Consider the following 25,578-nt stretch of genomic DNA (forward strand, 5'->3'; position numbering starts at 1 on the left):
GGGTCCGCCACGCCGCTGACATCGAAAACCGAAAACAACTGCTGCTCCTGTCCCGACAACGCACCGGACGGGAGACCAAGACCCGTGGAGACAGGCCCGGCGGTCCGAAGGACTCCCGTCCCCCCTCGGGGGGAGGACCCTCCGTGACCGAATGCCGCAAACGCTTTGAGAGTGGGGTCTGTCTCGTTTGCGGGGGAAGAGGACACTTTCCCTCTCAATGCCCTTCACGACCTGGACGTCCGGGACCGTCTTGTCCAGCAACGACCGAACCTGAGAAGCCCCCTCCCGAGGGGCAACCTCGCCGCCGGAGCGGCGCACCGAGCCGACGGAGCACACCCTCGGCCTTGCACGCACGCGCCGAGGTCGAAGCCTCGGAGCCTGCCGGCCCATCAGGGCCACGGATTACAAATAAAGCCTTTGACTCATCGGAGTCACGGATTACAAATACCGCAGCTGCTTCCTCCTGCGAGGAGGAGGACTGGGACATGCCGGCAAAAAACGCCGTCGGTCTGCTGTAAGGGGGGCTCCTCAGCAGACCGCTCCGAATGTTGTGCAAGGAGCTCCACTGATGGTAAGCGTTCAGGAAGACAATGTGTATGTAAAGGTCAATCTCTCACTGCCTAAAGGGGGGCCCACGTTAGAATTTACGGCCCTAGTTGACTCGGGTTGTGCCCGCACCCTGATAAGCGAAGAGGCTGCCCAACAATTGCGCGTTAAGCGGAAGCGGCTACCTGAACCCATCCGCTTTTCCCAGATGGATGGCAGTGACTTTAAAAAAGGACCTGTAACTCACCGCACCGCCGCGGTCGTCATGGCTATAGGGGAGCATTGGGAACGACTTTATTTTACCATTGCCCCCATCACCGCACCCATTGTGTTAGGGATGAATTGGTTGCTGGGACACAATCCCTCCATAGACTGGGTTGAGCGGACGCTCACCTTTCCCCGCAACCCGTGTGAACTCCACGATAAAGACCGAGTACTGCACACTCCCGCAGCCACCCTCGTAGGGGCCCCTTCTGTCGGGATTCCCCTGCCCCAGCTTCCCAACGAGTATTCCCAGTTTGCCGATGTGTTTGACGTGCGGGAATGCGTCGAACTGCCCCCCCATCGGGAGACGGACTGTGCTATCGAGATAGTGGGGGATGGCAAATTGTCTAAGGGGAAGGTCTACCCCATGAGTCCTAATGAAAAGGCGGTGCTGCGAGAGTATTTGGACACCAATTTGGCGCGGGGCTTTATCGCCCGTCTAAGGCTCCATACTCGGCCCCAGCCTTCTTTGTCAAGAAAAAGACAGGAGACTTAAGACTATGTATTGATTTCCGTAGACTGAATGCTGTCACTCAGTCTAATGCATACCCCCTCCCTCTCATTCCAGACCTTCTCGCACAATTGAAAGAGGGCCGAATCTTCACCAAATTGGATTTGGTGGAGGCTTACCACCGAGTCCGCATACGAGAAGGGGACGAACCAAAGACTGCCTTCTCCAGTTGTTTTGGAATGTTTGAGTATTTAGTGATGCCGTTCGGACTTTCGGGGGCTCCGAGTGTGTTCATGCAATTAATTAATGAAGCGCTTCATGATTTATTGTTCCGCGGGGTGGTGGTTTTCTTGGATGATATTCTCATTTATACGAAAACCATGAAGGAGCACATACAACTGGTGCGCGAGGTGCTGCAGCGGCTGCGCGAGCACAAACTGTTTGCTAAAGTTTCTAAATGTGATTTCCATCAACCCTCCATCACCTTCCTGGGGTATGTGATTTCCCATCAAGGTTTAGAGATGGATCCCGAGAAGGTTCGGGCGGTAATGGAGTGGGACCCCCCCACCACGCGCAGACATTTACAGCAGTTTTTGGGCTTTGCTAACTTTTACCGAAACTTCATCCCTAATTTCGCCCCCTCACTTCGCTCCTGTGCACGAAAGGGAAAGGGGCAGGAGCCGCCTTGCCCTCGGCTCGGTTGCAATGGACTTCGGACTGCCAGCAGGCTTTCGATACGCTCAAGCTGCTTTTCTCGTCCGAACCCGTTCTTGCGCATCCTGATTGTGAAAAACCTTTCGTGGTCCAGGTCGATGCCTCTGACGTCGCCATGGGGGGGCCCTCTTGCAACGGGACGAGAACGGTCAGCTGAAACCTTGTGCCTATTTTTCAAAAAAATTCTCCCAATCCGAAATCAACTGGGCCATTTGGGAGAAGGAAGCCGCTGCTGTTAAACATGCCCTCACCATTTGGAGGCATTTTCTGGAAGGGGCAGAGATCCCTTTTGAGGTTTGCAGCGATCACAAGAACTTAGAGGCCTTAAAAGGGGCTAGAAAGCTCACCGCGAAACAGATTCGTTGGGCTCAGTTTTTTGCCAAATTCCGCTTTGTCCTGAAACATGTGCCAGGGAAGGACAATGCGTTAGCGGATGCTCTTTCCAGGCTACCCCAATATCGCAATGACTTTGACCGGCCGGTGGATTCCTTGTTTACCCCTGAACAGAGAGGGGAAGTCTCGGGACTTGCAGTAACCACCCGATCCCAGTCACACCGCCAGGATTCTCCTCCCCTCAAGGGAGTCCCGGAGGCTTTTCAACAGCGGCTCCGGGACGCTTCTCAGAGGGAGGCGGATCTGCAGGTTCTCCCCGCACATCTCGACCAACAGGGCTCCTTGTGGTTGCAGGGGGGTAAGCTTTATGTCCCCGAAGTGCTCCAAAAAGAGGTACTAGGACTGGTTCACGGGGCCAAACTTGCGGGGCATTTTGGGTTTGTAAAGACTTTGCATCTATTGCGGCGTCAATTTTGGTGGCCAGGGATGAGGGCCGATGTGGAGTTGTATGTGCGCAGCTGCCCCATCTGCGCCCGGCCAAAAAACGGATGGGAAAGCCCCCCGGACTCTTAAAGCCTCTGGAGACCCCGACCATGCCCTGGGAAGTGATCGCCATGGATTTTATCACTGATTTGCCCCCAAGTCGGGGGAAAACTGTACTGTGGGTGATAACAGACTTATTTTCTAAACAGGTTCACTTTGTTCCTTGTGCCATCGGCCCAGAAATTGGCTAAACTGTTTATTAGTCACGTGGTGAAGCATCATTCGATCCCGAGGAAGGTCCTCTCCGACAGAGGGGCCCAATTCGTAGCCAAATTCTGGAAAGCCTTCCTGAAAGTCATGGGGGTGGAAGAGCAAGGACTTTCTTCAGCCTATCACCCCCAGACCGATGGCCAGACCGAACGTGTCAATGCTGTAGTAGAATGCTATCTCAGGTGTTATGTCAATTACCACCAGGATGATTGGGTAGACCTACTGCCTTTTGTTGAGTATGCCTATAATAATGCCCCCCATTCCTCCACAGGTTTCAGTCCTTTTCATGTGGTTTATGGAAAGGACTTTGGGCCCTTTGGTTCTCCTAACATCACTCCTGAACTTGAAGGGGTGCAGGAGGTCCAGGATTGGGTACAAGTAGTGCAGACCACTTGGCCCTGGCTGCAGAAAAACCTGGAAAGGGCCAAGCGCAAATACAAAGACCAGGCCGATAAACATCGGTCTCCGGGGTGGGAACTCAAGGTGGGAGGGCAGGTTTACCTTTCCATCAAGAACCTACGGTCACTTCGGCCTTGCAAAAAGCTTAGTGACAAGTATGTAGGTCCTTTCTCCATCACCCGGGTGATCAATGACGTCACGGTGGAGTTGGAACTTCCCAAGTCTCTTCGAGGGGTGCATCCGGTGTTCCACATCAGCCTACTTAAACCGTACGTCGCTGCCCCTCAGTTCCACCCCCTCCCTAAGTCCGAAGTTCCTACCGTTGTGGGAGGGGAATCGCATCTTGAGGTTTCTAAAGTGTTGGACTCTAAGCTGAAAAAGGGAAAACTGTTCTATTTGGTCCGCTGGAAGCACCTGGGGTCCGCCCAGGATGAGTGGGTGGCCGCTCCCCAGGTGGCGGCTCCCCGCCTGGTTCGAGAGTTTCACTCTGCCTATCCTGACAGGCCTCGTCCGCCCGGACTCGGGGGAGGGGGGCCTTAAGGGGGGCAGAATGTGAGGGTCTGTACGCCTTTGCCTTGGGTAAGGCCTTTGCCTTGTATGTTTCCCCCCCCCTCCCTGGACTCGTAAAAGCAGTCCAGGCCTCTTGCCTTTCCTTGGTTCAGGCGCGGCGTCTGACAGGCCCCAGGTTGGAATGTCTCTTCCCTCTTCCCACGTCCCTCCCTTGCTCTCACTGACTCCCTTCCACCGGCTATGGCCTTGGAGGGTAGATAGTACTAACAAGCTCCCTGAGTTCTTTGATGTTTTGGACCATGCACAGTTATCGCTTCCCATAACATACGCTTGACATCTGCTTCCCTGTAGGGGTTATAATCCTGTCTTTGTGAAACTGTAAGCACTTGCAACTTTACCAGTGTAAGGCCTGTACTACCTGAAGCTTCAAATAAAGATCCTTGTTTCTGCATGACAGTCTGAGCAAGTGATTTTATGGAGTTTGCACAGGGAGGTTGGGAACCCTCACACATGGTAGATTTATCTGTATTAAATGTTTAGACCACTTGTATTAGGTTAGTTTTGCAACATAGCAGATAGTGTTAGTATCGTTAGAGTTCACTTGTTGTTACATACGTGTTGTCACATGCTTGTATGTTTGCATTTTAGGCTGACGAAGCCGCAGCGAAATGCCTGGGAATCTAGACCAAGCATACTCAATTCAATTCAATTCAATAACCTTTAATAGGCATAGTACAAAAAACAGCTCATACAGATTCTCACGAATGAGAACAATTCACACAAATCCCTGCTGAACAAACCAGGGCCTCTACAGAGTATACAATACAACTAAGTGTAAAATATATAAAATGTACCATATTTTGGGGTTAAAGAAAAGGTTATAATAAAGGATTAAAATAATCTAACCATCCAGCCAGACTGTGATATAATAAACAATGATGATCATGATCTCTAGATAAACCACATCACAGCAGCAACTTAAAATATTAGGCAGGCTTCATAGATCCCCTTCTCAGTAACATTACCAAAATTTTTGCATCCGAGGCAGTTGTTTCAGGCTTAACATCGGACAGTAGAGCAGTTAACATTCGGCTTTTATTATTGACTAACTCAGTTTCAAGCAAATCTAGTAGACAGTCATTACCAAGCTGTAAATGAGTATAGTTCTTACTCTGGGTTTTGTACCGGGGATTATTTGCCTGTTTGCTTTAGTTCATAAATAATTTTGCACTATTGTCCTGCTGTGTGTTTGTTATTTGTGTCATTTGAGTTGTTTCTGGGTTTTTTAGAGTGATAGTTAAGTTTCCTTTATAGGTGTTTGATTGATATTCCTGAGCTTGTGCTGCTTTTTTGCTTTACCACCTGGAAGTTGGCAACACTATCAGGGAGGGAGGTTTGGGTGCAGCCCTCTGAATATGCATTCAGTGGCAAATCCAGATTTGCCTCCATGTACTATGGAAAATGGAGACACAAGAAAAATGGCCCAATGTTATGCAGTGTTTAAATGCACCTGAACAGAGACATCAGTGCTTGTGGGCATGCCTAACCCTACATAAGAATTTCATATTAATCTTTCCAGATACCTATTTAAATACTTTTAAGTCAAAGGTATTTTTCTGTAACGTAAAGGATGTGGCTAAGATAAATTAGGGAAATAAAGTCGTTGTGTATGTTGGGCAGCAATTTAATTCATTTGTGGGGGCATTCTGATTTCTGAAAGTAATTTCTATTTTTTTATCTGAATGTGATAGGCAACAAGCCCCAGAAAAGAGAAACCTAAATAAAAGGTTACATTTTCATTTCCAGGTGGCACTGAATCAAAGTGCAAAGGGAGAATTGGAATCTGTCCAGCATGGCCCACAGCAAAGACTCTGCCGTCTTCTGTCCATCCATCAACTCTTTTTAGGACTTCATGAACTTTGTCAAATTTCCACACATCACCATTATGCCACATTTTTCGCCTCTCATCTAGGGAGCCCCTCATTAATTTATCAATAGTTGTTTTGGGCACGATCTTCCTCAGCCCGTAGCCTGTTCCCAAGAAAAAGTGTGTGTAGATCCTCTTCTTTCTTGGTGCGACGTTTTTTATTTTGATGTCATGTAAATTCTTCAGAGTACGAAGGGCTGATTTTAAGATATCATCTTTATCGGGATTAGAGTCTTTATCTAGTGCACCGTCAGGCCAGTACAGTAAAGTGAGCAAAAAATGAGCACTTGCAGGAAATGGCCTTTTCCTTTTAAAGAATCTCTTGCTGAGTCCTCGGAGTATTTGCAAGTCAAGGATCTTCGAAGAACCAGGTGACAGACATGCTAGTGTTACGTGGCATACAATGTAGTTTATAAGTTCGGTGTCCTCTAAGTTGTCTTTTTGTGGGTCTTCTGAATAGTAACTTATTATTTTTTCAAGATTTTGAACTGATTTCCTAGAATTGGAATCAGTCAGTTGTGACAGAATTGTGGTCACATTCCCACCTCCACGTTGATACATATTCATATTCCTGATGAGCTGGATTTTAGATCCTGCATCATTTTCGTTAATAAGCTCATCTGATCTAAAGAATGTCGCGTACACCTGACATTGTCTTTTAAGCCATGCTCGAGGATTGTGAACTTGTTCTTCTCTTCCATCTTCATCCTCTCTCTGGTTTTTATCTGTCTGGAAATAACTCAGATCTTCTGAAATCCAGTCCAGAGCATTGTAAATGTTTTTATGTAAACCTTTTAACTGACTGTGAAGTTTCCCCCATGGCTTCTGAATATCATCTGGAATATAGTCTGTAAGTAAATACTGGACAAGTTTGGGATACTCCCCTCTTGCATTTTTAGGAAATACCTCAAGCGAAGATAGTAATTTCAGTAAACGACAACCCACTTCTACTTCTCCAAAATAACCAGAGTTATTCATGCTGTCTTGTTCAGATTTTGCAGCTTGTTGTGCACTCCTGAAGCACTTCATAGCTTTCAGGGCAATTACTATCATCTGAATGATGTCTTCATGTGACTCTTCATCTTTTCTATTGTCCACCCTAAAATTAAACCATTTCCTATACACCTGCCCTTCTGTGTCCAAAATAAAAGAATCATTTGGCAAATGAGATTTGGCTGTTTCTGCCCAGTATTTTGCATCTTCATATTTGTCATAAACGTAATGTAATCTGGCAAGCTGCTGGGCAAAGAATGCATCTTTCCCCAGGCATTCATAAGCATTTTTTAAAACTTCTATAGCTTTTTCAGGGTTTTCAGTATTGCACACATGCTCAATGAATGGAGAGAAAAGACTATCGGCATTATCTCCTCTACTCTTCTTATCACGTCTTATGAACAGATCTCTGATGAACTTTATAAACTCTTCACGCCCAAACCTATGACCAAGCAATGCCTTTTCCTGCAGAAGATCTGTGGCAATTTCACTCTGAGGCCGATCGCCCGAGAGCTGATTCAGTATTTCCTTTGCAACAAGGTGGTGTATTATTTGAATGGATGAAATGTAGGTGGTGGTTTCTCTCAGCTCAATGAAAATTAGCCGTGCTTGTTCACTCAAGTGACTTATAAAATCATATTCCCTTATACTCCTTTCTTGGTATGCCCCAAGTCCCAAAAAAGCCTCACAGTGTGACAAAGAGATGTATGAATTGTGTACATAGAAATTGAGCAAGGCAACATACCTGATCAAACTAGTTTCTTGGGAAGATAAGTCTATATCTTTGAGCAAGTGCTCTACGAATTCTCTCACATATGTTGTATCAAATTCATTACTCATGAGAACAAAAGTAAGGATATACTCCAACTTAAATTCTGTCTGGTTTTCAAAATTTTCCAGCTTTGTTCTGAACAGGTTTTTCTCATGTTCTGTCAGTCTGTGAGTTACAGCAACCGTATCCTGTGGAGAAGCTTTACAAAGTTTATCAGGGGCATTGGATCGTTTGCAACACAGGAGGATGAAAGAAGGCCTGGAAGGGTGGCGTTTATTAGGTCCCATGGCGTCAGCTAAAGAATAATTTAATTCATCAAGATATTCTTCATCATAATCCTCCATCAGAAGAAGGACAGGAAGAGAATTTCTGAGGTCTTGTTCATCATAATGTCTGAAATCAACTGCATGCTGGCAGACAGTGGTGACTGAGTATGTTCCTTTAATCACAGCACATCGCAAATCCTTCCTTTGTCTCCACAGCACCTGCCTTGCAATGGTGCTTCCTCCACTTCCAGGGTGATGGAACACTTTCAGCTTAGCCACAGAGTACTTGAACCAGTTCCCAGATAGAAAATCACTCAGCAGTTTCAAAACCTCTTCACAGGCTTCCCGTTCAATAAGTTCCCCACACAACCTTTTATCAGCCAGCCAGAAATTTTTCCAACTAACTTTCTTACCTCGATAAAAAGTTTCATCTATTGCCTTTATTTCTTCTTTAGTCAGATGATCCAAATTGATATCATCACATTGATCTGCACACAGTATTTCAAGAGAATACATTTTCTCTTCTTCCAGAGTGGGAAGGGAACACAATCCTTTAGTGGAAACTGGTAAATGTCTGCAGTATGTTGTAGAGGGCAGCATGCTCTGGACAGTAGCATCTACATGGCTTAGCTTCATGCCTACAATACTTCTCTGTTCCAGGATCTCCATGCTGCAGGATGCTTGAGCCAGATTAGCCCATTTCTCATAGTTCTCTCTAGACTCAGCCAGGCACATTATGAAATCCATGCCATTCATTTCACTATAAAATTCGTGGAAAGTCTCCACAATTGGTTTTTCCACAGGGGACAGTAGAAGGAAAAGCACCAGAAAAGACCCCATTGGGAGGAGTTCTTCACAGATAAAAGATACTGCTTTTTTCAAATATCTCTTTTTGGTTCTAATCCAAGTGTTTTCATCACAAGGATTTTCATTGCCAAGGAAATCACTGCGTCCATTGCAAAATATCCAGCTTTTCTTAACAAACAGGCACAAATGTTTTTGAAATTCAGTTGTACTCATCTTGCTTTCATTGGAATAGTTTTGCAAGAAATGCGAACTGGTTGCATGGCATTCTTTGTACTTGCTATATAAGCCCGATGTGTAGGAATCCTCATCAAAGTCAAATACACAGAAAATATTCATGCGCATCAAGAAGTTGATAGATTTCAGGTCTTCCTCTTTACACTTGTTTGTAACTAAGATGTACCACAGAGAGTCCTTCATATATTTTTTACCATTTGTCAGTAGGACAGATAATTTTCTTCCTAAGTTCTGAGGGTCATCTATTAGATGTTCATTATATGGTGATTCAGCCTTTTCTCTTCTAGCATCTCTGTTTTGTACATTTTGAATGAATGCCACTAAATCTTCATTCTTTACTGGTTCCGAATTTGCACCAACTCTTTGAAAGATAATTGACTGTTTGTCGATGTTCACCTTATTACTGTCTTCATTAAATTTTGGTAGACGTACTTGGAAGATCTTCCCTTTAACAGTACTAGATAAAGGTTCAATGTCAACTTCCACTACCAAATATTGTTCCTGGTTGTCCTTACTGATCACTTCAATAAACACGGGAGGATGGATGCATAGCCTGGCAGCTTCCTGAACATGTGATTCAAAACACCTTTCAATGTAATCTAAAGCATCCACAAACATTTCTCTGTCTCTTATATGAATACCAACTATCTGTCCATGTTGCCAACCTTTGTTCTCAACTGTGTCTTTGACTCCAAAGTGAATAGTACCATTTGTTCGGATGTTCATGCAAGCAGAAGCAAATTTCATCACCTCACAGGCAAACTTTGCTTGCAGTCTTGTTCTGTCCAGTGATGCAGCCGTGGTAAAAGATTTGTATTCATGGCAAGGGGTGATTAAATTGAGAACTCCTGTTTCTGGAGGGAGGACTGTGTTTTGAATATACTTAAAATTAATACTGTTGCTGTTGAATGGTCTACAGTTAGTCTGATGTAATGGTGCTACTGGGTTATCTGAAATGACTGTATTCATCGTACTTTCTGTTTTGCTAAAAATAGAAATGCTTTTCTTGCCTGACTGCTGTCGTTTTGCAGCTTTATGTTGTAAAGAAACTGGTTTCATATCAAACTGGGAGCATTTGGGTTCCTCTACACCCCCTTTTCTCTCTTCAGTTAATAAGGCAGGCTCTTTGTGTTTGGTCTTTGTTTTTTCTGTCTTAGTTTTCTCGTTGTTCAACATATCAACATTGTCATGAACTGCTTGGGTGGAAACTGGTCTAGTATTCCAGTCCCAAAGTTGTTTTCTTTTGGACATCAATATGTGAATCTGGCCTCCTTTCATGCCAATGCTCTTAAGGAAAGGCTCGTCTAATTCTTTGAGCACCGGGCCAGTTACTTCCTCTTCGTAGAGCTTTTCTGCATATTCTTTCTTAATTCCAATGGACTCTAGCCAGCATTTAACATGGCTCTCATTCCATTCAGTCACGGGTAACTGCATGTAATCTGAGAATAAAAATTGACACTATTCAGTATGACAGGAACACTACACAGTCCTCACCAAACCCATTCAAGTTGTACATGTGTTTAAATGTCCTTTTGTTGGATGGAATGGGTTGTGCAATGTTGCTTAATGCTAGCACTGATATTAGATTCTCAGGGGAGGGCAGCAGAGAGTCAGTAAAGGGTAGAGAGGGTGCTTTCCGAACTTTGTTCACGTTGCAGCTGTTGTCTCTAATGGAGGGAAAACTCATGCATAACTCCAAGGAACAACTGAGTCAGACCGGGGGGCGGGGGGAAGTTGATTGAAAGTACCCCTGCATAAACGACCTCAGACTTTCTCTCTCTCTCTCTCCCTTTATCAACCATGAAGGCTGCACATGCTTTCAGTCCTGGCTTAGATACATAGTTGGAGGCCTTTACTTTGCCTTTCCTATCTATTATAGAGTTCTCTTGCAATAAAGAACTTCTGTTTCTTTTCTAAGTAACAAGTCTCAGTGTGAACTTATTCCTCAGGCAGCCAGGCTATGGAACTCCATTGTGCAAGCTCAGCTTTGCTTTTACCTTTTAAAAAAATGAATGCAATATTCAAAATGGGGATTGTTTTCCTTTTAGAATAGATGGAGCAGGTTATGCAAATGCATAACCAATGCTGTTGAAATAATGGTGTTTTTTTTTTTTAAATTACACGGTGATGTCTCCTCTGTGACTAAGTTCCCCTCCCCCTGAACGTACGATGTCAAGAAGACTGGTCAGCTCCACTTGGTAGACATCTGTTTAAAACTGCAGACAGACTGTCATTAGGCGCAATTATAGACTATTAATCCTGTTTCACCTTTGCTTCCCTGATAAATAAAGGACCACTTCTTCTAATACAGGTACCAGAATACAAAAGTTGCTGCCTCTGTGAATTTTAAAAGGAAAAGTTATGACAGGTACTTCAGTGCTTGCTTCCTGTAACACTCTTTATGTTGGGCTGCCCTTGAAGACGACTCAACGTACAGCCGGTTAAGAATGTGGCAGTCCATTTATTATCTGATAGCTGTAGGGTGTGTGTTATTCCCACTGCATGATAATTGCAGTTGGGTATGTGTGATGTTTATTTATTGACAGCTTTTGCCAGAACATGGTAAACAATTACAATCCTAAAAAGGATTTTAAAAGGGTAAGCATCAAATTTAAAAGTATCTCCATAGCTTAACAGAAATATATTAAAACGATAAAATAGTTTCGATAAATAACATTGTGCTAAAATTTACCTAAGAGTTAATTGTGACCAATATGGACATTACCATTTGTGATCTCTCTCAAACGGACCTTAATAGCCACTGAGCAAAATTTAGCGACTTGGGAAAGACAAAAGGTGTCCCCTTCCCACAGCGGAAACTTCATCTCCTCTTCTTCTGAAACAAACTCCTTTAGGTTCACCAGTGGATGAATCAACTTCTGTCTATAACAATTACACCTAAGAATAACATGGCTAGAGTCGTCAATTTCTCTGGCCCCATAAGGACGCTCCCACTGAACTCTTGGGAGTTTTCTAAATTTCCCCTCCAAAGCTGCTGAGGGAAGTACCGAACCTCTAGCGAGGGTTAAAGCTCGCCTTTGCTTGTTTAGTTCAACAGTATGAATATACTGAGCAGGAGCCAGCTGCTATCTTACCTTGGAGGGAGCAAGGTAAGTTGGGGAGCACCTAAGATCCATTTGTCTTTCAGTGTCATATAATCTTTGCCTCACTATCGACCTGGCTTATTCTTTAATAATTGGAGAGAGAGACTCAATAGTTCCAATCTTTTAACCAATTCCATACACCATTTAGATTATGGGGGTTACCACACTTTGTGTTCCCAGCAACGTATTAAGAGTTTGAAAATGTTATAAAAAACATCGCTTTAAAAGGGTTTTTGGATACCACGGCTTATAAATGGTTGGAAGACGTCTTCACAGCTAAAGGGGCCAAACAAAGTGCGAACAGTATTTTTTATAACAGTTTCAAACTCTTAATACATCGGTGGGAATACAAGTGCGGTAACCCCCTTTAACTGGTCCAGACAAAGCAAGGGAAGGGATTGCACAAAGCAGTAGGTATTGCTACGTTTCCAGAAAGTTTTTAGGAGGAGCCTTTGAGGTCACGTAGTCTTACTTAGTTGTTCAGGTGTTTTTTTCCCAGGAGAGGAGGAATTAACATCTTTAAAATGAGTATTAAGTTTACTGTTTTTAAATTGTCATGTTTTTATATTATCACATCTTAAAATTATTTTATATTTGTTACTTGGGGCCTATTTGGGAGAAAGGCAAGCCTAGAAATATTTTAAATAAATAGATAAGTAAATAAGAAGTAAATAAGAAATAGGAATTGGACTATCTGAAGCAATACATACCCATTGTGTCTTTGAAGTTGCTTTCTTCTGTTAGTAAGAAGAGCTAGAAAGGAAGTTAAACATTTGAGTTTGCTTTCATATTAAGGTATAGTTTAAAATTTTCTGCTGCATGTACTATATTGCAAAATAAAATTTTTGCAAGAATACCAGCATTTACACCCAAATTGTACAAACAAGGTTGCAATATAAAATTGGATTCATTTTATATAAAGATACCATAGTTAATTAAACTTGCATTCTGTAACCATAGGCCGATTTTCTCAGCTTTCAATGGAAATCACCCCAAGGATAATTCAAATGTATGATGGGGCGACAGAACTCCCATATCCAATATTCTGTCCCATGTGTGGCTGCTTTCTTTGGCCATTTATGCATGGCTGTTTCCTCACGGTCACCCTGCCGACTACTTCGGGGCTTTGCTTTGATTATGCTTGCACTTTCTGACTATCAGAGGTGTCAGGTTGGTTAACGCCAATACCTGCCATAATGTTTGTATTGGTTTGTTTTGATAACCTGATCAAGACGTTGCTTTGCATAGTTTTTAGTCTGGCTCCCGGGCGGGAGTTGGGGAGTTTGTCAGTGTGTGCATGGAGGAGGTTTCCTTAATTCCTCACCGCGCTGCAGAAAGGGATCGATCTTGAGAGGCGCAGATAGCAACGGAGGCCTCTGGGAAAGGGAAACCACCTGGAGTTGGGTGGGAAATGAGGGGGGGCTGTGCTGTCTACAACTTGAGGTTGTAAGAATGTATATGGCATTCTAGCGCTTGTACCAGAGCTATGAGGCTTTCTGAATGTTCCATGGAGTTACAATAAACCATTGTTTATTGCTGATATACTACTACTACTGAGTGCTTTTGGTTATTGAATAATTGCCTGGACAATGAGAAGTCTCGGAATTAAAAATCTAATGCCATATACATTCTCACAACCTCAAGTTGTAGACGGCACAGCCCCCCCTCCCCCTCATTTCCCACCCAACTCCAGGTGGTTTCCCTTTCCCAGAGGCCTCCGTTGCTATCTGCGCCTCTCAAGGTCGATCCCTTTCTGCAACGCTGTGAGGAATTAAGGAAACCTCCTCCACACACACACACTGACGAACTCCCCAACTCCCGCCCGGGAGCCAGACTAAAAAACTCTGCAAAACAACATCTTGGTCAGGGTTATCGACGAATACGAAAGCCTTTATTGGCATTAAAAGGGAAAATGTACAGTGGAGTTTACAGTAAAATCATGATATAAAGTATGCAGGTATCATATGGTAAAGTTTACCATAAAATCATTTTTATAAGAACATACAAATCCCACTAGATTGGTTACTTGGTTATTTAATCCTGAGTGAACCATTATATGGTGCAGAGTAGCAATCACGTTCTCTAATTACAAGCAAAAAACCCAAAAAAAAACCTCGCCACCGAGTCAATAATTGTTGATCAGGTTATCAAAACAAACAAATCAATACAAGCATTATGGCAGGTATTGGCGTTAACCGACCTGACAAGAGGTCACCCGTGCATTTTCTGGATGCTGGCTAAACATGAATCCAGTAAATGCATGAATGGGTTGCCACAGGGCTGGGAAGGCAGAAAAGCTCTTCTCTGTCGGTGTCCTCACTCTGCCGGAGCGCCACACCACGTGCTCACCTTTTGATTCCATCAACACTCATGAACCAGGAACAGTGGAAACCAAAATCAGCTTCATGACCATTCTCAACATCCTGTTTCACTTTCGGTCCACTTTCTGAATCTAAAAAAAGGAGAAAATGATTTCAGGTGCTTGGCATACCTTTGATTTGAGTAGATTTGTACTGGCATTGCCAACAAGGTAAATCAAAGTAAAAAGTGCAGGCTAGTGGACTTTTTTAATTAGGGTTTTACACAGATGGTATCTTCTATCACATTTCCATAGAGATCTAAGCAAATAAATGGGGACTTCCCAGCATTTTAAATAATGGTGGAATAAAGTACTGTTCAAGCAATGGGCTTTGTCTTGCGCTTTTACTTTAGAAAAATATGCAAGCTAGGGTTACCAACCTCCAGGTACTAGCTAGAGATCTTCTGCTATTACAACTGATCTCCAGTTCACCTGGAGAAAATGGCCGCTTTGGCCATTGGACTCAATGGCATTGAAGGCCCTCCCCTCCCCAAATCCACCCTCCTAAGGCTCCACCCCAAAAACCTCCTGCCGGTGGCGAAGAGGGACCTGACAACCCTAATGCAAGCCAAAATTACCCTAGATGGCATAAGGATTAATATAACGAAATATGAGCCAAGGTTGCCAGGTGTCTGGTTTTGAACAGGACAGTCCAGTATATGCCCAGTCTGTCCAGGAATTAAACTGTGAAAATACTGGACATATACATGTCCAGTATTTTCTAATCAAGTATTTTCTAATGCAACAACTGTGGCCAAGCTCCACACATGCACTTTGTGCGGCTTGATGACGTGGTGACACCCTGCTTGTTCTCCACTGCAGTCAGCAAGGTTTGAAAAGAACCAAATCCACCACTCAGCAGCCAGGCAGGACACTCCCAGAGAAATTCTGATGCTCAACTGAAGACAGTTGGAAAGGGAGAGACTTTCATGGCTGACCAATTGGCTTAAAATAAAGCATAAATGATCACAAACCAACTTATTCATAAACAATAGGCAATGTATTTCTTATTAACATATACTCATTGAAGTGTAATACCCTACATGTACATAAATATTATAACCAAAGATAATCAACAGGTAAATAGTGCCCATGTGATGATTAGGCAACAAAAAGCCAAATTACGGTCTCTGTAAGAACAACGAAGATTTTCCTTGATGGTCCCACGTGGTCATCTACTTTTCAGGGAGCCAATATATGCATGATCCAAAACACCTTATGAAAATGGGAACGGTATTTCCAGAATAACACTGTTTCATATAAGATATACTTCATTAACCCAATAAAACCATTATAATCATTCATGAATTGGAGACTACCCTATTATGGGTCTTTACAATACATCTGTCAGCATATACAGCAAGAACTCACATTCAATAATGAGGCGAGTAAATAAGAAATACAAAGCGTATTACATTTACTATTTGGAGCCATGATGAAGAAAAATGAGCTGTGATATCTTTGCCAGGTTTTTTGCTGATAAAATATCGAGAATACACTCTGATCTGGATGTCAGTTATAGTGTAAGTACACCAGAAGAAACGTCTAATACACCACCTAGGCTATTTATGGATCATTTTGACCCAGTTTCCATGATGGATGTGAACAAGATCCTGGGATCTGTGAAGACCACTACTTGTACTCTAGATCCTTGCCCATCCTGGCTGATAAAATCCTGTAAGGGCTACATCAACAAACCCTTAGCATCTATTAAAAATCATTCACTAACTCAGGGCACTTCTCGGCCACTCAAAGAGGCAGTTATCTGTTCATTACTGGAAAAAACCATCCCTACAGAAAAATGATGCGGCCAATTATTGCCTGGTCTCTAATCTATCCTTTCTGGGCAAAGTGATTGAGAGACCAGTAGCGAACCAGCTCCAAGCCTTCCTGTTTAACTTAAGAAAATAAGAACATAAGAAAAGCCATGCTGGATCAGACCAAGGCCCATCAAGTCCAGCAGTCTGTTCACACAGTGGCCAACCAGGTGCCTCTAGGAAGCCCCCAAACAAGACAACTGCAGCAGCACCATCCCGCCTGTGTTCCACAGCTCCTAATATAATAGGCATGCTCCTCTGATCCTGGAGAGAATAGGTATGTATCATGACTAGTATCCATTATAACTAGTAGCCATGAATACCCCTCTCCTCCATGAACATGTCCACTCCCCTCTTAAAGCCTTCCAAGAACCCCGCGTTCTAGTATTATGAGAGAGGGAGAAAAGCTTCTCCCTGTCCACTCTCTCCAAACCATGCATAATTTTATAGACCTCTATCATGTCTCCCCTTAGCCACCTTCTTTCCAAGCTAAACAGCCCTAAGCATTTTAACCGCTCCTCATAGAGCAGTTGCTCTAGTCCCCTAATCATTTTGGTTGCTCTTTTCTGCACCTTCTCAAGCTCTGTAATATCGTTTTTTAGGTTTGGTGACCAGAACTGTACACAGTATTCCAAGTGTGGTCTCACCATAGATTTGTACAAGGGTAATATGATATCAGCATTTTTATTCTCTATTCCTCGTCTAATTATGGCCAGCATGGAATTTGCCTGTTTTACAGCAGCTGCACACTGGGTTGACATCTTCATCGAGTGATCCACTACCACCCCAAGTTCCCTTTCTTGGTCTGTCGCTGCCAGCACAGATCCCATCACTGTATATGTGAAGTTGGGATCCTTTGCCCCAATATGTATCACTTTACACTTGCTCACATTGAATCTCATTTGCCATTTTAATGCCTATTCTTCCAGTTTATAGAGATCCTTTTGGAGCTCTTCACAATCAATTTTGTTTTAACCTCCCTAAAAAAGTTGGTGTCATCTGCAGACTTGGCTACTTCGCTGTTTAACCCCAACTCCAGGTCATTGATGAACAGGTTGAAAAGCACCGGTCCCAACACAGATCCCTGAGGCACCCCACTGCTCACATCCAGCCATTGTGAGAACTGACCATTGATTCCTACTCTCTGCATCCTATTTTTCAGCCAGCTCTCAATCCATAAGAGGACTTGTCTTCTTATCCCATGACTGTGAAGTTTGCTTAACAACCTTTGATGGGGGACTTTGTCAAAAGCCTTTTGGAAATCCAAATATACAATGTCCACAGGCTCATTCCTGTCCACATGCTTATTGATATTTAAAAAAAACTCTAATAGGTTAGTGAGACAGGACGTACCTTTACAGAAGCCATGTTGGGTTTTGCTCAGCAGGCCTTGCCCTTCTATATGCTTGACAATTCTATCGTCAATAATGCTTTCCATCAATTTACCTGGAACAGACGTTAAGCTAACTAGCCTGTAATTTCCTGGGTCCCCCCCTGGAACCTTTTTTATAACTTAAATGTTCCCAAGCTTTTTGGGCCACCGCCCCTTGGTTCCACAAACTCAACCCCAGTGCCCCCTACCCTATAAAAAGCATTATTAAAAATAGGGGTTTGCATTACATACTAAAGAAGATGAGAAAATTTTGAAATTGCACATCTATTCAAAATAAAATTAAAACTTTTTAGTTGAAATTTATTCAACAAAACTGATGAACTTGATCCAGTGCTACCAGCACTTCAAAGTCTGGGAAAAAATGCCAATAGTTTCCACCAAATTTGCCAGCATGGTGCCATTATTATTTTAAATTTAGATTTTTATATTGATGTAGTAATGCTTTTATATGATGTTACCTGCTCTGAGCTGGGTTTAACCGGGGAGGGTGGGTTATAAATCACAAAATAAATAAATAAATAGCTTAATCTATTGCAAATTAGTGAACAACATAGTTGAAGGGGCCCACCTCTAGCGCCCCCTGCTGTGCCCTTGCCTCTTTGTGCCCCCCTAGGTAATCCCACTGCCCCCAGGGGGTGGTACTGCCCACTTTGGGAACCACTGCCCTAGACCCTTTTCAGTCTGGCTTTAGGCCAGGCTATGGGACTGAGACAACTGTGCTAGCTTTAGTCGACAACCTCCGTCTGAGTGCAGACAAAGGCCAAGCCTCTCTATTGCTAATGGATAGTATGCCTTTTTTATTAAGTGACAGGGATCCCAAGGCTACATTGGCAGTGGAAAAATTTATCTCAGTCCTTATATCCCCCAACATTAGATTCAAAACTATGCTGCTCAAGATCAATGGATCAAGGAGCTTCTAAGGGATAAAGGAAGGAAGGTTAATGGACAGTCTTTGATACAGTAGATCATGTTATTGTTGAGGTGCTTGGAGGCAGAAGTAGGTATCAGGGGATTTGTGTTGAACTGATTCAAATCATTCATCATGGATTGGGCTCAAAGAGTTGCTATTGGAAACCAGTTGTCACTGGCATGGGATCCTGTGGGGTCCCCAGAGAGCAATTCTATCTCCCATGCTTTTCAATCTCCATGTAAAGACCTTAGGACAAATCATTTATAGCTTTGGGGTTGGTTGTCATCAATATGGCGATGTTACTCAGCTGTATATAGGGTTGCCAACCTCCAGGTACCAGCTGGAGATCTCCTGCTATTACAACTGATCTCCAGCTGATAGAGATCAGTTCACCTGGAGAAAATGGCCGCTTTGGCAATTGGACTCAATGGCATTGAAGTCCCTCCCCAAACCCTGCCCTTCTCAGGCTCGGCCCACAAAACCTCCTGCCGGTAGCAAAGAGGGACCTGGCAACCCTAACTGTATATATGCTTATCCAAGTCTTCTTGGGATGCGGTAGAGGCCCTGAATTACCGCCCAGCCACAGTGATTAGCTGCCTAAAAGTAAACAAATTGAAACGAAACCCTGAAAAGACAGAAGTGTGATGCCGATTGCAAAGGAGGAAGTCTTGAAGGACATTGTTCTCTCCACTTTTGATGGAGTTCAACTGACCCTTGCAGACTCAGTTAAAAACTGTGGAGTCATAATGGATCCAGCTTTATTACTGGAGAAGCAAATTAATGCAGCTGCAAAGAAGGCTTTCTACCAACTCAACCTAGCCTGTAAACTGGCCCCTTGCAGAGTGTTTAGCCCTTCATTTCCCTCTTGGTTTAGCTATTAATGTTAAAGTTTTAAAGAGGAAAAAGTGTCTTTTAAAAACATGCACCCCCTTTAAAAAGGTCATTAAAACAGATATTTCAGTTTTGATTAGTAAAACTGATTGAAGGCCAAAGGGTTAAAACTCCACTCCCTTTCCTGCACAGCCTAAGGCAAAATGAGGCTGCATGATCTTGCAATTTACATTTTATCGAAGAAGGAAAGATTTTCCTATTGTCTGTTTCAGTGCAATCCTAATCTTAGGGTAGTCACTCTGTCCAATGCTAACCTATACCACAGGGTTGTTGTGAGGATAAAATGGAGAAGGAATGAATGCAACACACCATCCTGAGCACCCTGGAGGAAAAGCAGGATAGAAATGTAATAACAACTGAATAAAATATCCTCTAGTTCACAATAAGCCCTGAAAAGAACTCTAGTTTCTTGTTATCAATAGGGTCGCCAGGTCCCCCCTCTCCTCTTGAGGGAGGCTTTTGGGGACTGAGCTGAGGGGATGGTGTGTGCACGAGGCTGTGCTGGTGTGAGTGTAACTTCCGGTTTACACCCAGAAGTGATGCATCGCAAGGGGCCTTTTACTCATAGTTTGAGTGGTATAAGGCCCCTTGTGATGCGGTGCTTCCAGGTGTAAACCAGAAGTGACATGCCGCAGTGGGTAGGTGTGCATGCACGTTTGCCTGCCGACCCTCAGCTGGTCGACGGGAAGGGTGGTAAATTGGTGGGGGTTTGCCCACCACCACCGGGCACCTGGCAACCCTAGTTATCAATCAGTATAGAAGATTCAGAAAACAGTCAGTGTATGTTCTTAATCTTTTTTCTGTAAGTGGACAGTAATGGGATTCAGGTATGTGAGAATCCGAAGACACAATTTCCACAATACCAGATCATGGAAGAAAAAAGTTATCTTTCATTACACTGAGATAGCAGAACCGCCAAGGGAAGGGGGTCATCCACAGATGAGTCAGAATTCATATTATAAGGGCATAGATTCTTTCATGTGCTGCTTGGGAGTTCTACAAATCACACTCGGTCATAACAATTTTTACATTTGGTGTAGCAGTCTGACATGGTTAGTCCACTGGCATTTGATCTTAGCACATTGAGAGAGGTAATGACACCTCTACTTCTGATGAAAGTCAAACAAAGCACAGCATAGCAGTGTTTGAAAGATGCCAGAGAATGAGTAAGGCGTTTGTTATTTTAGGTGGGGAGCAGATAACTCAGTTGAAAAAAATCTATAGGAGGAAATTAATAGCAGAAGAAAAAGAAACCTGCATTTCCCCTACAGCCTTTTGAAACACAGGAACCCTTGTTGAACTGTGACAGAAAGAGGCAGTAAAGTTCAACATCCCGAAATTCTTAGTGTTTTATTCAGTATTAAGATGAGATCAGAATAAAACAAGGTGATGAAAAGATGGCTCTTGGCCTAACCTCTTTAAGAAACAGCCATAAGGATAACCAGTCATAGTGGACGACAGTTCATACACCCAGTTAGCAGATCATGGGCTGCAGCTGTTTTTCCCCTTAAGCCAGATGTGAACTGAATGGCCTTTTAATATAACCTGTTGACTTTAGGATGAGATAGTTCTTGCCTTGCGAAGAACATATAATCTTTTTAGCAATTTTATTTTAATTTTTTGATCAGAATTGGTATGGTGACTGGAGAGTTTTGCTATTCTGAGTCCCAAGAATGTTACCATAGTTGCTGTGGAATTTTAGGTAAGGTTGAGGGAGACAAAAAATCCACCCTTTTCTGGTGGGGGGATCTGGACAGGAAGAGAGCCATGATTATGGGTAATAGAGGGAGATATTTCAGCTTGCACTTTTCTACACTGGTAAACGCATGCTCACATTTTTGGAAACAAGTCCTTTAAATGTGCCTGTCTTGGACTCAGATTTCTAAGTTGAATGTTTCCTGTGGGGATGTTAGTGGATACAGCCGAGATCATTCTTGCATACCGGACACTAATTTCTGGTGGTCAGCACACTAGGGTCCTTAACATCAGAATTACAACTGATCTCCAGACTACAGGGATCAGTTCTCCTGGGGAAAACAGCAGCTTCAGCAGTGGACGATGGCATCCCATCCCTGCTGGGCTCCCTCCCCTCCTCTAATTTTGCCTTCTCCAAGCTCCACCCCCGAATCTCCAGGAATTTCCCATCCGAGTTGGCAACCTTACTGTACCCTCTCTTTTGTGTGTTAAGTACCATAAAGTCGCTCCCGACTCATGGCGACCCTATGAACCAACGTTCTCCAAAACGTCCTATCTTTAATAGCCTTGCAAATTGAGGGCTGTGGCTTCCTTTATTGAGTCAATCCTTCTCTTGTTGGGTCTTCCTCTTTTCCTGCTGCCTTCAACTTTTCCTAGCATGATTGTCTTTTCCAGTGAGTTTTGTCTTCTCATAATGTGACCAAAGTACGATAGCCTCAGTTTAGTCATTTTAGCTTCTAGGGTCAGTTCAAGCTTGATTTGATCTAGAACCCACTTATTTGTTTTTTTGGCAGTCCACGGTATCCGTAACACTCTTCTCCAACACCACATTTCAAAAGAATCTACTTTCTTCCTATCAGCTTTCTTCATCTCCAGCTTTCACACCCATACATAGTAATTGGGAATACGATGGCATGAATTAACTTGATCTTGGTTGTCAGTGACACATCCTTACACTTAAGAATCTTTTCTAGCTCCTTCATGGCTGCCCTTCCCAGTCTCTCCGCACCCTCTCAGAAAGGTTATAGATAGCAACTGGGTTGTGTCTTATGAAGAAGAAGAGGTGGTTTCTATACCCCGCCTTTTCTGTACCTTTAAGAAGTCTCAAAGTGACTTACAATCACCTTCCCTTCCCCACCCCACAACAGACACCTTGTGAGGTAGGTGGGACTGAGAGTTCTGAGAGAACTGTGACTAGCACAAGGTCACCCAGCAGGCTTCATGTGGAGGAATGGGGAAATAAACCCGGTTCTCCAGATTAGAGTCTGCCATTCTTAACTACTACACCTTGCTGGCTCTCCTTCTATCTTTTTAGTCAAGTCTGAAACCTTCCTCCATTCCAAGGAGACTTCCTCAGATGGGAGAGGCTCAAAAGAGCCTCCTGAGTTGAAATAAGGCCCCTTGGACTGGAGGAAACTCTCAAATTTGGCTGAGCAGAATTGGAGGACACAAACCATTGAGATGGCATCTCATGAGCAGCAGCATCCTATAAATGTTTACTCAGCAGCAAGCTTCACTATGCTCAAAACTGCTTAATTCCTAGTTTGTTTTCAGCAAAATTACACCCCCTCCCCAGCCAAATGTATCCTCCAAGGGACTTGTAAACTGAAATGCCATTGTAATGATTCATATCTCTCTTCACTGTCTGCGAGTAATGAAAAAAATAAAATAAAGTGATAGGACCAGCACAGAAAACACTGCTGTGAGCAACCATTCAGCATTTCTGGAGCATCAACCCATGCTCTTGACTGGAGTTAATTTAAGATCACACACAGAGATGGAAGCTGAAAGTAGGAAAATATCATCTCTTGAATCTACTACCCAAAGCAATTACTTGATGATGCTTTTATAGTAAGACTGACCCTGGCTGCACAGAACGGACTTACCTTGGACAGTGTGACGAATCCAGCCGGCTTCCATTTGTGCTTCCAAAATAGTGAATACTTGAGACAAACTCTTTTCAGCTCCTGGAGAGGCGCTGCTTAGTAGAGAAGAATGGCTGGCTATCAGCAATTCACCATGTCAACAGGATATTGGGGGCGCTTTCCTGCACTGAGCAAGATCCAGCGTTTCTTTACTTATTCAGGTTTTCACCTACCACACTCGGAGTTCATGAACAAGAAACAAAACTAAACATAAGATTATCTTCCCCAAGCAAAATTTGCTAAAATATGTTTTGGACTGTATCACTGGCACTGTCTTGTTTTCTCTGCCTCTAAGCAAAAGAAAGAGAAAGAGGAAATGAATGCCATCTATATAGAGAATGGGGGGGGGGGGCAGGGGAGGAAGAAAAGCTGATTGGTTCTCAATGAGGTAGCATTTTGTTTCATCTGAAATAAAAGGAGGGGGTTGTCTAATGAAGGCTTTTTGCGCTGCCGATATGTGCCATGGTACAGCATCAGAATCGGACACGATAAATAAATTCGAACTGATATCATGAACCTGAGAAAATAAGAGGAAGGGTTGTAAATGCTAGTCTGCCTTCCTTGGATTAGGTGCTACACATGAAGCCAGCTGGGTGACCTTGGGCAAGTCTCATTCTCTCAGCCTCACCTACCTCACAGAGTGTCTGTTGTGGGGAGGGGAAGGGAAGGCGATTGTAAGCCGGTTTGAGTCTCTTAACTGGTGGAGAAAGTCGGCATATAAAAACCAACTACTCTTCCTCCTCCTCCTCCTTGATAGGCAATTGCTAGATAGCTATAGTGCAATAATGTTATAATGCTCTATAGCCATGATCTGCTGGCTATTCTGAATTCCCAGCTTTTTTTTAAAAAAAAATCCATCCCCTTTATTTGTGGAGATATAAGGAGAAAGGTGTCCCCCCGTGTAACTCCGCAACAGAAACCTTATTTCAAAAAATTGAATCTGGGAATTCAGAGGAGCTAGCACATTGTGGCAATAGATTGTTATAATGTAATCGTGGTGCAGTTATCTAGCCCAAATAACCCCCTGGTAGCTGCAGGAGAGTGGCAGTTGTGGGGGGGGACAGGCAAGGAAAACTGAGTGAACATGGGGAGGATCTTAAAAAATGCACAACAAGCTGTCCACACAGTATACAAACGTGCTGTGGTTGTTCTTTTTCAAAAAGATAATATCAGACCAGGTGAGAGACTGATTACATCAGAGCAAGGGAAAACCTGGAAAATGGACAGTTCATGATCATAATGATCTCATGTATGATCAATCATTTGTCCTCTGCTAGGTTTTTTAATTTGTTAGTGAATGACAGAACAATGTAGGATTACCAGTGTTGCAAGGGAGACGGGTTTGCCTGATAGGAATAATGTCATGAATCCGAATTTTAAGGGTCAATTCACATGTTAGACAAAGGCTCCATGTGATGTACTCTAACTGAGGGACACAGTTTTACAAACAACCACAGCATGTGAACTTGAACCCTCCACAGATACAGCTAGGGCTTCCTGGACGCAATTCCTGCGGTTGAATCTATGGCCTTTTCTTCAAATGACACTCAGGTATCCTGGACTTTCAAGTTACTTACTCATCCATTGTAGCTTCCCTCAACTACATCCGTGTATAAACCTAAACAGGAGGATTTCCCAGGGCCCCAGAATCACTAGGACCACCCTTGCATGAGAGTGTGTGTGCAGTTGCCAACCTCCAGGTGGTGGCTGGAGATCTCCCACTATTACAACAGATCTCCAGGCAACAGAGATCAGTTCACCTGGAGAAAATGGCTGTTTTGGCAGGTGGATTCTATGGCATTATACCCTGCTGAGGTCCCTCCCCTCCCCAAATCCCACCCTCATCAGGCTCCACCGCCCCGCCCCCCCCCCAAAAAAAAATTTCCAGGTATTTCCCAAACTGGAGCTGGCAAACCTAGGTGCGTGTGCAAATTTTGGACAGAGAATTTTGTTTTCCAAAATTAGGCTCATCCTAAATTGAAGCAGAATTTGTGACTCTAAATTGGGGCCATCAGTTTGTGTCATCCTGGGACCAGCCTTGTAGAAAGCAAGCAAAGGTGGTAAATTGTCGAAGGCTTTCACGGTCAGAGTTCATTGGTTCTTGTAGGTTATCCGGGCTGTGTGACCGTGGTCTTGTCACTGAAGGACAGAGAGACACTGTCCTTCAGTGTTACTCCTCTGAAGATGCCTGCCACAGCTGCTGGCGAAACGTCAGGAAAGAAAATTCCAAGACCACGGTTACACAGCCCGGATAACCTACAAGAACCAGTAGTAAATTGGGTTACTGCGTAGTCAAACACACAGAACTGGCTTTCGTTGGAGACATCACACTGGACCGACAAAGCCATTAATCCAGCTATTCATTCAAGTGAGATTCACAAGAGACAAACACAAATGTGTCAGACAGCTTCCTGTCAAGCCTGAGTATTTAGCAGACCACAATCCTCTCTCCTCTGTACAGAAAACTCTAACTTTAGCTTCGTTTCTCAGCCTTTGTGTCTCTGGAATGTGGTCT

At 43.6% G+C, this 25,578-nt stretch overlaps 1 protein-coding gene across 1 annotated transcript; it reads right to left on the reverse strand.

Annotated features, from left to right (window-relative positions):
* Positions 1-5,696: 5,696 nt before the first annotated feature.
* Positions 5,697-23,058, reverse strand: LOC130477137 (sterile alpha motif domain-containing protein 9-like). Its single transcript, XM_056849145.1, has 4 exons — positions 23,025-23,058; positions 14,423-14,525; positions 10,464-10,636; positions 5,697-10,408 (listed from the first exon to the last, which is right to left on the reverse strand). The coding sequence occupies exons 1-4, from the start codon at positions 23,056-23,058 to the stop codon at positions 5,697-5,699; spliced, it is 5,022 nt and encodes a 1,673-aa protein (XP_056705123.1).
* Positions 23,059-25,578: the final 2,520 nt, after the last annotated feature.

Source organism: Euleptes europaea, chromosome 1, assembly GCF_029931775.1.
Source record: "Euleptes europaea isolate rEulEur1 chromosome 1, rEulEur1.hap1, whole genome shotgun sequence".
NCBI lineage: Eukaryota > Metazoa > Chordata > Lepidosauria > Squamata > Sphaerodactylidae > Euleptes > Euleptes europaea.

Coding starts and splice junctions, on each gene's coding strand:
- LOC130477137 (XM_056849145.1), bottom strand. CDS start 23,058: ATGGAAGCCGGCTGGATTCGTCACACTGTCCAAG. Junction 14,526..23,024: donor GATTCGTCACACTGTCCAAG/GTAAGTCCGTTC, acceptor TCCTTTTTTTAG/ATTCAGAAAGTGGACCGAAA. Junction 10,637..14,422: donor AGTGTTGATGGAATCAAAAG/GTGAGCACGTGG, acceptor TCCCTCCATTAG/AGACAACAGCTGCAACGTGA.